General features: G+C 34.7%; 1 protein-coding gene across 1 annotated transcript in view; it reads left to right on the top strand.

Moving 5' to 3' along the window:
- LOC106062552 (uncharacterized) overlaps positions 1-14552 on the top strand; it is a gene marked incomplete at its 3' end in the record, with an annotated part of 113096 nt that overhangs the window by 31613 nt on the left and 66931 nt on the right. Inside the window, exons 9-12 of the mRNA XM_056017935.1 lie at positions 6126-6188; positions 7789-7851; positions 8060-8122; positions 12428-12490. Of these exons, the coding sequence (XP_055873910.1) occupies positions 6126-6188; positions 7789-7851; positions 8060-8122; positions 12428-12490 (252 nt within the window). The remainder of the gene's footprint in view (positions 1-6125; positions 6189-7788; positions 7852-8059; positions 8123-12427; positions 12491-14552) is intronic.

Below are 14552 nucleotides of genomic sequence, written 5' to 3' on the forward strand. Positions count from 1 at the left end.
ACAAATACAAGTTTTAATATCAAGATCTTTTTTAACAATTTTAGCGGCCCCTAAAGAGAAAAAAAAAAAAGCTGCTTTTAGTTTTGTATGTTCGATTTGTTCGTCCGTGCATGCAATTTAGAAAAAAAAAGTTGTAGAAATTCGATTTTATTTTGCTGTTTACAATCTTCTTCTACAACGGAAAAGAAGCTATTAGTTTTGTGTGGTCGGTCTGTTCGTCCGTCCGTACGTCTGGCCGTCCTTCCCGTTTAGATCGCGGACATCCTAAAATGCAACAGCTACTTTTTTTTTCTTTTCCGAAAGTGAACCATATAATTTTTTGAATTATATATGCAAGCAGATTTTTCAAAAAAAAATAAAAAAATACACCTCTTTTCAATGAAAAACTTCAGGGGAGGTAACTTTTTAAAAAGGTCATGGACTTCTTCATTAATAACTCAGGTATGTCAAACACGGGGCTCGTTGGCCGCATGCGACCCGCAATAACTCTAAATGAGGCTCGCTTGGCCACCACAAATATTATAAGAAAAATGTTAAACTTTTACGCTGGAGAATAACTCTTAACTCTTTCTCTCCTTACTGACGATACCAATGTTGATTCCACCAGAATGTGGTAAATAATTACGGAGAGAAAGAACAATGACATTGAGTCTGCAGTGTAAGCAGGCTACTTATTGTCAAACTTAAATGCAAGCCATAGCAAATCATTTAGTAAATGTGATTTTATGAAGAAGGTGTGTTGTTAAAGCCAAAGTAATTTGTCCAGAAAAGTCGAAAGCATTCAAAGAAATGGCGTTTACTAGGAACACTATGGCAGATAGAATAAATGACATGCCAGTCAGATTGCGTGAACAATTTAAAGAACAAAATAGCTGATTTGAATTCTTTTCATTGGCTCTCGATGAGTTAACTGATGTAACGGGTGTAGCACAGTTGGCTATATTCTTAAGGGCCTGTGACAGGAATTTTGAAATTACAGGAGGTGATATTGCAGTATTATTTAACTTTTATAACGTTACTTTTAAAAATAAGAAAGACTGATGCTAATTTTAAATTTGCTAATTTTCAGTGCATCATTCACCAAGAAACATTTTGCACTCTGCATTTGCAGTACCAACATGTCATAAGACCGGTTTCAGTCGCTCTCAATTTTATTCGTGTCCTTGGTTTCAATCAACGCCAATTTTCAATGTTTCTGGATGACATTGGACACGAATTTGATTGGGTTTCATACTACACAGAAGTCCGCTGGCTCTCATGTCATAAAATATTGAAGAGATTTTTGCTCTGCGTGAGAAAATTGTGCTGTTTCTGTACATGAAAGGAATGTAAACCTGTTGAACATTTCCAAACTGACGAATGGGATTAGGGATTAGGTATTAGCTGTTGATCTCAATGGTCCCCTGTAAGACTTGAATTCGAAACGTCAAAATAAAGACAAAATTGTCACAACTGCGTGTGATCATGTGACGTGCTTTCAAGCAAAATTACGACTGTGGATAAACCAAATATGAAGAGAAAATCCTTTTCCCCTCTCAACGTGTCAGGAACTAAAAAGATTAAATATGGCTGCAACATTTGGTAAATATGTATTACACCTGGAATCGTTAGTAGATGCTTTTAATGACCGTTTTCGTGACTTCATTTTATACAAGCAGGAATTTTCCTTGTTTGTAACTCCATCTCATTAGATTCTGAAAATGTTGCTGGTATTGTGCAACTAGAGCTGATAGAATAGCAGTCAGATTCTTTGTTAAAATCAAATATATAGAATAGGCTGTGCCAAAATTTGGCAGTTTTTTACCCTGAACGGTATGTTGAATTGCGAGATTAGCAGCCAGCATTCCAGCTATTTTGCAAGCATTATTCTCTGTGAACATTTCTTTTCCATGATAAAATCTTCAAAAACATCACACCGTTCGAGATTATCTGATAATAATTTGTCATCATGTGATGAAAGTGTCAGTGGCAAACAAACTTCAACCTGACATTAATAAACTTTTATTCCAGAGAAGATGTCCAGCATCTTGACAAAGAAAATAATGCGTAATCATAGTAATTTTTAATTACCAAATAGTTATACAAATTTAGCTAAGGGACAGGTATATCTTTAATTAATGTATTCTATTATATTATTTCAAATTTATATAAAATTAGTAGGCTGTTTTGCAACTGATTTTTTTGCTGCGGACCCGCTGGTCATAGTAAGTTTTTTTTTTTTTAATGTGTCCCCTATACCTTAACATGCCTGATGTCAACAGTAGTTTCACATTAAGAAATGAATCAGATACGAACATCAAAGTACACCATTACCTGGTAACAAAAGGCCTATAATTTATGATCATAACTTTGGTTTACGTCTAGTTATATGAAGATTAAACATGTAAGCTCATAGATTTCTAGTCGAGATATAGTAGAATCTATTTCAAGATTGTATATATATTTCTAGATCTAGACTTAGATCTAGATCTAGAATTAGATCGAGATTTAGACTTAGATCTAATTCTATATCTATACTTAGATCTATTTCTAGATCTATTTCTAGATCTATACTGAGATCTATTTCTAGATCTACACTTCGAAATATCTCTAGATCTAGACTTAGATCTATTTCTAGATCTACACTTAGAACTAATTCTAGCTAGATCTATGTCTAGTTTGTATGACCACTGACAATGGAGATATTAATTTTCATTTTCGATGGGAAAGTCTTGTTAAGTCATTTGTACACAACTGTAGCTAGCTCAATGGCTAAAGTAGGTCAATGATTTATTTTTCGTGTTGCCAATTTACCTAATTTTGTAAAAAAAAAAATAATCATTTTTAGTTTCTGTTTATTAAATGTAACATGTTATTAATTTTGAATGTATGTGAGCTGGCGCTCCTAGATCTAGTTTTTTTATATATTTTTATCTTTATTTTAATTTGTAGTTTATATAGGCCAGGGCTATGATGTTTATAATTTAGTGTCTTTTTAGTTTATATAGCTCAGTGCTGAGTATTTCGTAGTTTCCGCTATTTATAACTTTTTCTGTTATTTGTGTTTTACTCGTAGAGGAAAGTAGTTTTTAAAATAGTTAACTAGTCTTAGAGCTGTGGATGTTATTTCCTATTTTTTGTCCCTGGTTAGTTCTCCTTATTTTTGTCTTTGACATTAGTGTTGGATTGGTTGTTATTTTTTAATTTCAGTTTATGTGCAGGTCTGTAAACGGTATAGAGCCCCCATAAGAGTTTAGAATAGAAATAACTTTTTATCTTCCTTTTTGTATTTTTGTAAAATTAAATTTTAAGATTTTCTTTTTAATGCTGTTTAATTTGGTATATAATGTTGTGTAGTCCGTGTCTTTGGTAATTTGCTAGATTTTATTATAGCGTACGGCTAGGTACAAATTAGGGAAATCAGTAGTCCAGTTTAGTTTTAGGTAATTAGCGTGACGCCATGCTCTCCGATATGTTCGCGCTGACCAGTTATAGCTAGCTCCGGAACCACGTTGAGCTCTCTTTTGTCTTGACCAGTGGTCAGTGCTGACAGTGGTGCCGTTATAGTTATTTAATTGTAGTGTCAATTTCAGCTGGGACCGCCTGCTATAATTCCTGCCTGTCTGCCAACTGTTTGCCCCAGTTATTACTGTCGTTATTTTTACTGCCTGTCTGCCAAATGTTTGCCGCATGTATTACTGCCAACTGTTTGCTGTCGTTATTTCTACTGTCTTACTGCTTTTTACTGCTGCCATAGTTTGCCGTAGTGATTATTGTGCTGCTAGTACTAGTAGCTTACTGTTGTAGTTTTGCCAAATAGCTGCTTTATTTGTTAGGTTCAGTTCGGTAGGTTGATTAGTTGTTTAGTGGTGCATATATTTAGTTTTTGCTTATTTCTAAGTTTATTTCCATTTTTGTACTCACATATATTTTTATTACTGTTGTTTTGGTTTCGTGTAAATAAAGTATATATATAAGTTTCTTTTTATAAATTTCAGTTTGTTATTTTATTTTTAGTTAGCTAGTTTAGTTTAGTTTAGTTTAATTGTGCTGTCTGGTTGCTTAGGCGACTCTAGCCCCTTGGTCGCAGACCGAGGTTAACAGATTGGGCCCACCCAGTAGAGCTACCACCTGCCTACTGTAAAAAATTGAACAAATGTTGAGCAGCAGTAAATAAAAGGGCCTCACTCAGTTAGCGCCACCCTGTACCTGCTCACATGTATAAATAAAGTTAATAATTATTATTTTAAAACATTTAAGTAAACGCTAAATAAATATATTGAGATTCTTTATAATAACTATAGTTACAATGACCTTTTTGATAAAAAAAACTGATGTTTCAACAATTTCATTTTAACAGTAACAAACAATATCTATATAAATGTAAGAAGAATATTTATTCGTTACATGATTATTTAATATTATTGGTTAGACCAGGCTCACACAGAATTAGTTCATTACATTAAACACATATAGATATTAACAATGCAATAATAGCTTTAATTTATATTTGTTCTTAAGAGTACCATGTCGTCTGTCGGCTTAACAATGCAATAACAATTTCAGCACACAGTTCTGTTTTGTGTATACGGAGGTGGTGATTAAGTTGTTGATAGTTAATAATTCATAGCTTTTAATTTTCCTGAAAATTTTGAAATCTGGATTTACACTGCTTTGATGACTGATTCAAGGGAGGCTTCTTAGTTTGTCACATAAACTAAAAATCTTGATTATGATTATCTTTTTCAAGAAAAAAAACAACTCTAAAGCTTGTTAGAGTGACTTGAAACAAATTACTGGCTACGTACCTAAGCGTGAACCAATGTGTCTCTGACGATAACACATTTGTCAATGAATTACATGATTTGTACATCCGATTCGACTAGCACAACTTTGAGAAATAACACCATGATTTATTGACATCATTTGAAAACAACTATCCAAATCAATCTCAAGAACTGTTTAATAAACAAGAAGTGACTAAAATATTTAAACAGGTAAATACTGCCAAGGCCGCAATATCCTACAAATTGAGTGGAAAATTTGTAAAGCTATGCGTGGAACCTCTGGCTTATATATTTTGTGCTATATTCAACAAGTCATGGCAATAGCACAAGATACCTTCCATTTGGAAATAATTCCAGTACCCAAATAGTAGATCATTGCTTCCAACAACGACCTACATCCTGTAGCACTTACAACAATTCTAATGAAGTACTTGGAGAAAATGATTTTTAAAAAATTTACTGAAACACGTCATGATCCGCACCAGTTCGCTTACCAACCGTCAAAGTACAAAAGATGCAATACTATTCATGCTAAATCGTCTATGCAACCATCTTGATACTCAGATACACTATTATTCGTAGATTTTTCATTCGCATTTAACAGCATCCATCCACATCGCATGATACAAAAACTATCTAAACTGAACGTTAGCAAAAACATACAAGCTTGGATTCTAAACCTTCTAAACAAACGCCCACAATATGTGGAAGTAATCGGGGATATGTCAGGCACGAAAGAGCTTAGCACTGGAGCGCCGCAGGGGTGCGTCCTGTTGTGATGACACGACGCGTAGAAGATTGGGTTAATTGGGTTTTTCCGTACTGACGTGACGAGAAATTATACAAAACAATCATTAAACTTTTTTATACAGCAACCATCAGCAGTCTAAATAACTTTGCCATCATCTGCTTGTATGGTAACACTTCACTGGCACAATAACTTAGACTAAATAGACTAATTAAAAAAAGCATTGTATGCCACTCGAACACAGGTGCCATCTCTAGAATAGCTTTTTCATGAAAGATGCCTTTCCAAAAACACACAATATTCTTAAAGATAACCTGCACATCTCCTTTTCATTAGGCCTAAAGCAGAAAGATTTGAAAAACTCCTTCATCCCACTGTTGGTCAGAGTGTAACAAGATCAGTCGTCATCGAGAAATACATAGAAGTCTAATTTATAAAGCGCTAGTCGTGTGTGTATGTGTTTCATGTGTGAATGTTGTTCCTAGTTGCATCTACATTGTCATTTTACAGTGGTTACGCTGAGGGCCTGAGGTTGTCAATTGTAGTCAAACTGAATTTCCATTTGATTGGATCAATAAAAATTATTCTATTTTATCTTATCTTATCTTTAGCTGAAGCAAGGCAAGATAATAAAATAATGGTGGAAGAGATAATAAGACTTAACGACTTAAAAAGTAAGAACATTGATTTTTTTTTATAAAGCTATATACTAACCCCAATTTAAACATCCCTAATACAATAGCAATCATATTCATCATCATCAAAATCCATTCTGAAAGGCATTGAGAGGTTCAAATCATTGCTTGGATAAGCTCTGGACAGAAAAGTAAAGGTTAAGGATAAAGAATTTATGTCCCCATACAGGTCGAAATTTTTAATTCCGAACTTGTCGAGGTGCAGGTCCGAATGTTTTGGGTAATAGAAGCTGGGGGATTCCAACTTCTGTCGCATTAAGGTGGAAATATGTATATAAAAACTATATAGGCTAATTTAGACAGAAATTCTGGTCCCAGAGGAATACCTCTGGTGAGTTGTTTTGTTTTTTTTTAAACTCAGTCGGGGTGATGATTGAATGAACATATGAACCCCAGCCTAAAAGGTTCGCTACACCTGTCCTCGAGGGGAACCGTCAGAGGAAGGCGGTTTAATTGACGGTTGTCTCACTGTTCTTAAGGCAGTTACAGTATAGGAATATGAGGTAAATCTACGGTAGCCAACTCAGACTAATAGTTGGAAAAACAATCAAATGACCGTCTTCACTTAGACACACTACTATCTCGTCCAATAACAAAATGATGGCTTAGTAACAAAAAATCATAATGCGGGGAAGGATACGTGACTAAGTATACATAAAATATTTATAGAAACCAACTGATTAATAGCAAATAAATAAAGTCTACGTAGCTCATTATCGAAAACATATTACCATAACAGTTAGAGCACAGCATAAAAATTATATAAACTTTAGATAGATTCAGTTCAAAGTAATGTATAGTGGTGAGATAAAAGACTCAAGAGATTGTGACAACTGAATATAAGTGAAAAGAGCCTTAAATAGTGTAGTAAAGGGGACTAACTCTTCTTGACAAAAATGTAACTACCCTTATTATCCGTCTTATCACATTTCTACTTTTTTTTCTATCTTTCAGTAATATTGGTGCTTTTAATATGATATATTTAAATATTTCACCAAGCCTCTAAAAGTATTACTACATAAATCTTCTTGCAATTAGAAACCCCCCTCCCCCCGCAAAAAAAAAGTGCGTAGATATACGTAGATGTACCTTTAAAAGTCAAAACTTAGGCTAAAGATTATCTTCAATACTTTAAAAATATAAAAGTTTAGCTGGAATTTTCATAAAAACGCTAAATATTTTCAAAAGTCATACTTTAAGGCACAGTGGAGAGAGCATAACGAAACGGTCAACCGGAGACTAGCTGGCTGGACTACTTGAAAGCTGTTAATCTAGAAGAGTGAAGAATTTTATTTGCGTCGAAAGCAACACAATTCCAGAGACACACACACAAAAAGGAAAATATGATGAGGATATAATTTTGATAGTTTTGTTTTTTAATGACTTTTTAAAATTGTTTATTTAAATTTAAGTTTTAAGTCCATATATAAAATGAAATTCTAGTAAATTAAAGTTATAGAAATTAATATATCAGCGGATAAATAAAATAAGATATATAAATGAAATGAAACATTAATTGTCTAATTAACTTGTATCAGTATCATTTTTTTAACTCAAAAATTTATTTAATGAATAACAGCTGAATTACATCAGTCATTAAAGTCAAAGGATATCCAAGTTGAGAAAATGGCTAATGGGAATGGTATGTTTTTATATTAAACAATGAGCTTATATTATATTGTTTGTAGTTTTAAACAGCTAGTAGAACACTAATTAAATGTTTTAGGTGCTTTTCACCCAATTTACTTGTAACTATCTAAAAAGATGTATATTGCATTTATATTTTCTCTTCTATAATTAGTTAATTAACTTGCTTTAATAAAAATACATATTTATTATTAACTGTACAGAGGAACTAACTTTACAATTGCTAAAAAGCCGAGAAGAAACACAAACGTTGATGCAGCAAATAGGTAGGGTTTTATTTTTTTTATTTTTATTTCTAGATAGATAGATAGATAGATAGATAGATAGATAGATAGATAGATAGATAGATAGATAGATAGATAGATAGATAGTTAGTTAGTTAGTTAGATAGATAGATAGATAGATAGATAGATAGTTAGATAGATAGATAGATAGATAGATAGATAGATAGATAGATAGATAGATAGATAGATAGATAGATAGATAGATAGATAGATAGATAGATAGATAGATAGATAGATAGATAGATAGATAGATAGATATAGATATACTAGAGTATATTGCATTAAACATTTGCAATTGTCTTTATGAAAATATTTTTTTTAATAAAACATTTTTATTTTTATTTTTATTTCTTTTTCTTTTTTTGCTTTTAGAAATATAATAAAACATTGTTTTATTAAATTTATAAGCATTTAAGGTAAATGTATGGTTCAATCTGTTCAATCGCAATTTAAAATGTAATGAAAGTTAAAGTAAATTTCTTTGTCAAATCTTTTTTTTTAATGTTCCACGTTATAACTCTGATGATGGGCCAATAGGGGTTTTGAAGTGTGTGTGATCAGCCGACAAAAATCGTCCTAGGCCATCGCTAGACGAGTGTTCAACGTGATGAGTAGTGACAGTCAACCGGGACACAACGACGTTTCGGAAAGAATATGTGTTGTGAATAGTACTCAGGCCAGTAACGCCGGATGTAGTCACATGATTAACCAGAATGGTCGAGTGACGTCCCTTCAGTTTCTGGAAGACCAGCGGTGACCCTATATAAAGAGCAAATGTGTCACAGACAAGACAGTTTACTACAAGTTTGGCTCAGTATGGTTCATCGGTGTGGTTCTGTGGGGCGTATTACGACGGTTCGGTGCGGAGTAGACTTAAGACTCCTCGCGAGTACCAGGCATTGACTTCATGTTGATCTAGTTGATCAAGTCCGACAAAACGAGCCCAGTTATAAAGTCAGTACGCAAATAATGAATTCGGAGTAAGTTAAGTACGAGGCTGAGAGGCCAGTCGAGTTTTATACATTGTTACACACATTAAATATGACGGTACGGATATTAACGGTAAACATTTGTACATTCAGTGTTACATGTTGTTAATTGTACAGTAATAGTTGTGATATATTGGCCATTAAACTGTTTTGATACTTTGGAACTTTTCCAACCTGTCTCAACTTAAAACCTAAAAAGATATAAAAAAGATAAATCAAATGGCCTTTCTTATAAAATTTAACTAAAAATAGTAGCAAGCGATCATAAAATTGTATTTTTATAAACTTATAATTTTCATTTCATTAATACTAAGTATCTATTTCATTTCTGCCTAATTTAGTTACTTTTTTACTCAAAATATACTAAAAATTATGTATGTATATTTTGGTTTTCAGTAATTTTAATGTTTTGTTGGTGTAATGCACAAATTGTAAGACAAATTATCTTATGAACACTAAAGAATGTATATACATTTTGTTTAATCATGGTAGTGACACAGATGAGGGTAGTGCTGTTTTATTTTTACCCAAATGCCCCATGTCAGTGCTAGAAGAGCGGTCAACCGTGAAAAGTCACAGTACACGCTAGTTGGGAAAGGATTTGTATTGTAAATAGTACGCACGCAACTTATGTCGAATGAAATTAAGTGATCAACCAAAATGGTAAAGTAACGTTTTATCCGGTTCTAGAAGGCCTATAGAGACCCTATATAACAGCCAGTGTGTCAGTCACTTCACGTTACCTCAAAAAATACCAGATACGAAACGAAGTCAGGGTGTGAATTCGGTTCGTAACAGAGGCAAGGTTCTGAACAGTCATTGTTATGTTGTTACCAGTTTTACAGTATTGGCTGTGAGGTATTTGACATTAAACTGGATAAGTTACTTTGAATTGGGTGTGTCATGTGAGCAGTTTCCAGAGACCCTCGATAAAGTGAAACGTTACAATACACACACACACACACATATATATATATATATATATATATATATATATATATATATATATATATATATATATATATATATGGCATTTTACGTCTCGAGAGACAATCTTTTCCCTTTCCAACTTCTTAAGTGATTAAAGAGGCCAATCCTTGATACACAGCTGCGATCGCAGGTTGGGCGTATGTAAATCCAGCCGCCGTTGCATTTTCACCCTTCTTTCTGCTTCTGTTGTGTATGGCATCTGCAATCCAAGGTCCTTCTTTTATGCTCTCTCTCCATGTGAATCTATCGAGTGCTACTTTTTTCCAGCTGCTAGTGTCGATTTCGAAAAGCTTCATGTCGCGTTTGCATACATCCGTATACCATAAAAGTGGTCGACCAGCGGCTCTTCTGCCTTCTGTTAGATCACCATACAGAATGTCTTGTGGAAGTCGTCCTACTATATTCTATGAACATATTGTAATTACTGAAGGGAGGCAACTCAACGAGACATAGACGTTTATTTACATAGAGACATGACAAACACAAAGGGCATCTGCCTTGAGTACAGCATCTCCATATTGGCTCTCTCTACTTGGGCGGAAATCGTTAGTCTCCTAATGTCAACATCCGACTTGTCTGGTCACAGATATTGAGCACCTTCTTTCTGCATTATCTTGGATGGCGGTGCGCATGGCAAGGTAATAACATTGCCCACGTCTTAGCACTTTTCGTCCCGAAAAGAAACACTGCAGCTGAGGTTTGACAGTTCAGGTGGAGGACGATCAGTGAGAGCCACAGGCGACAGGAAGCGTGCTCCCCACAAAGCCATCCGCATTGTTTTCCTCCAGTGCCGCTTTCTCTTTCTCCAGTTGACCAGGGTGTTGTTGCGACGATGATGTGGCCGTTTGCCACACAAAGAGATAGTGTCGAGCACTGTTTTCTTCAGCACATCGGACACGCTGTCTCAGCAGACCTTCCCGACAGACGCCTCTCAAGGGAGCTGCAGGTTCACATGCAGCCACGTTGCAAACAAAGTCCAATGCACCGCAATCATCCTCAGATAACAGTCTCAAGTCCAGAAGATAGGTCTCTTCAGGTTCAAGTGGAAAATGTCTTCCTCTTGACAGCTCAGATTTGGAGTGATTTGATTGACATTCATCTATGCCAATGTCGATGATGATGGTAGAAGTACATATGCCCTGTTGGTGGTTTTCTTGGCATCTAAATTATATGTGTGATGCGCCGCACATACAGTTCATGCTAAACTTCTGGATAGAGTTGTCAAGCTTCGAATTTCCCTCGTGAGCACCGGCAGATAGGCAGAGGTCATTAAGGTCCATAGCAACAGGCTTGAACGCAGACCCAACGTTGTCTTGCTCCGTCCGGCTTATCGAGGTACTGGTAACAGGTACAATAGGAATAAACGCTTCAGGCACATAACAGACTTCAGTTAAGGTACTGGTAACAGGTACAACAGGAACAAACGCTTCAGGCACGTAACAGTCTTCAGTTTCTTCATTTGTCTCTTTCCGTTCGATTCGGTACATCTCGTTGAGATCATCACAGCAATCGTTGTCACGTTTCTCGTCTTGAAAGTCACAACCACAAGACTTGCCCACAACACAGACACAGACGGCGCTCAAATCCCCAGCGTCTCCGTCACCACTGTTTGTGCATCCACAGTCTTGACCACGCAACTTCTTTACCAACGAGTCTACAGGCAACTGCTTCTTTACCAACGAGTCTACTCCTTCTTTCTGCTGAGACACCATTTTATCTACCTTGTTCCCCATACTGATTATTTGTTCACACATTGCATCAATACCTTCATTTATCTTGCCAATAAGCTCATAAATTTCTGGTTCAATTTCAAATAGGTAGGTCTCCGGATCTTCGTCTTCATCACTTAGGGCTTGCCGGAGACGAGCTGTAAGCACCTCCTTGCTACCACCAAGCTTCAGGCGTCTGTAACGAAGTTCCTGTCTTAGTTCTCTAACAAAAAACTGGTCTAGTTGTTTCAAAGATGCCATTGTGCTAGAATCCTACCTCATTGTGCTAGAATCCTACCTCCGCCTAAAATCCCACTTCTGAGACCAATTATAATTACTGAAGGGAGACAAGTCAACGAGACATAGACGTTTATTTACACTGAGACATGACAAACACAAAGGACATCTGCCTTGAGTACAGCATCTCCATATTGGCTCCCTCTGCTTGGGCGGAAATCGTTTGTCTCTTATGTCAACATCCGACTTGTTTAGTCACACATAGTGCGCACCTTCTTTCTGCACTATCTTGGATGGCGGTGCGCATGGCAAGGTCATAACAATATATATATATATATATATATTATTTTTCTATACTACAGACTATTTAAGTTTAATGTTGCAAGCAAGTCATGAAGAAATAGAAAAGTTGGAACAACTAAAAGGTAAAAACTAGGGGAATGAAAACCATATATAAAGCAGAAAGTAATGCGTATGAATGTATGTATGTCCTAAATGAAAATCAAAACAGCTAGACCAGTCACCAGTCTTGATACAATTGAACACAAATGTTCCTTCGATACTAACGAGAAAATTTACATAAGTAAAGTAGCCCAAATACAATCATAACTCTTTCAGCCTGTTGCTAAAATAGCAATGGATGCGGGCAAAAATGGCTACCAGTTTTTGTTTACAATAGGGTTATAAAAATATTTTTTATCTCATAAACGGTAAATCACAGATAAATAAAGTTATATATCAAATTAAAGCAAAGATCTTCACCAACACAACTCTTTTAATCTTTTTGTAGTTTATTTAATTTGTATAGATGATTTTGCAGGTTGAATAGGATGGAAAAAAATAAAAGAGTAAAAAAATTTTTTTTTGTCTAGGTTTGTTATACATAATATATGTATAATATTGCTTGAAAAGAGTATATTTTGTACTCATTTTAAAGTAAATTCATTTTGATAAACATAAATCAAGTTTTTTTTTCCTAATTTCTTGCTTATTTATTTTAATTTAATTTTTTTTCTAAATTGCATTAATTTTAATTAAACTACTTTTTTTTCCATATCTATTATAAAATAATTTTTTTTAATTTCTTTATTATTACAGTCACCATAAATTATATATTAAACTACATAGATATGCATAAGAATTCTTTTTTACCCTTTCTTTATTCTTTTAAATGTAAATAATTTGTAATTTCATGTCTTAGATCATAGTCAAATTTTTTTCGCAATTTTTTTTTCTTTGCAATAACATCAATATATACTCTTTATTTTTTTTGTATTGACCATTTTGACTAAATACTTTTCATTAATTAGAAAGAGGATTCATTTCTGAATAATTTGATATACAACACTTAAACATGCAGTGAAGATTATAAAACAGATATTACCTTAGACGCGTAGAGTTGTAAATCCAATTCGAAATCATTTTTGGCAAAAAACAATATCCAGTGAAATAGGAATAATATTTACATTTTACACACACACACACACATATATATACATTTATTTACATTACATAGATGCTACTGCCACTACTCGAAAGCTATATTTTTGCCAGATCCTCATGGTATAGACGAAAACAATGTTTCACACAGAGCCGAGGTTGCGACGGGCAACCCGAGCAAAAGAATCTAGTCCGCTTCCGTTGTGATTGACTCTTGCAATAGACACAAGGGCGATCATTCTCTTCATAATGAACAAGATGAGGCCCAGGTGCTATTTTGCTGTCAGCTTTAACAGTCTTCACTTTCACCTGTCTGGGAACATCACCCAGTGCAGTGGCAGCATCAACTAAACCATCAATTAAAGTTTCTTTAAATTTTTTTAAAGAAAGCTTTTTTGAAGGCTGGTCACATGTAACCTGTGTGGCATTATAAATGATGAGGGCATTAATCTGTGCAATTTCTAATATCCAGAAAAAGACTTTCTTCCACCATTTCATGCTTTTTCTAGAATGCACAGAATAATAAGAGAGCATTTGGTCTGCCCTGTCGCAACCATTCATCATCATATTGTAGTCGTGAACCATTTCTGGCTTCTCGACAACACTGCGCTTCTGTTGCACATTAATGATGCGATTGGTTGATTTTGTGGACACCATAATGCAAGGCTTTTTAGCTTTCTTATCCTGCCATGCCACACAAAGAGCATCTATACTGCCCACAGACTTGTAAAATTGAGTTTCTCTGTGACGCAGCTTTTGCTTCTTGAGCTCGGCAGGGAAATTTTTCCTAGCCAAGTTGACTGTCCCAGTATAATAAAATCTTTTCTGAGTTAGATATTCCAAGAGATCTGTTGATGTATAATATCTATCAGCAAAAATATGATGCCCACTTTGAAGTGGTTGTAGAAGGGTATCAAATATTTTGACTGCATGGCTGGTAATACTCTTTGATGAGTCTGAGTAAGTAGTGTCACTTCCATAATAAGTAATAAGATTTATTACATAACCTGTACTGCTATCACACAGGCCATAATTTTTTATGTGGTG

The sequence above is a fragment of the Biomphalaria glabrata genome, unplaced genomic scaffold (genome assembly GCF_947242115.1).
Source record: "Biomphalaria glabrata unplaced genomic scaffold, xgBioGlab47.1 scaffold_22, whole genome shotgun sequence".
In the NCBI taxonomy this organism is placed as follows: Eukaryota; Metazoa; Mollusca; class Gastropoda; family Planorbidae; genus Biomphalaria; species Biomphalaria glabrata.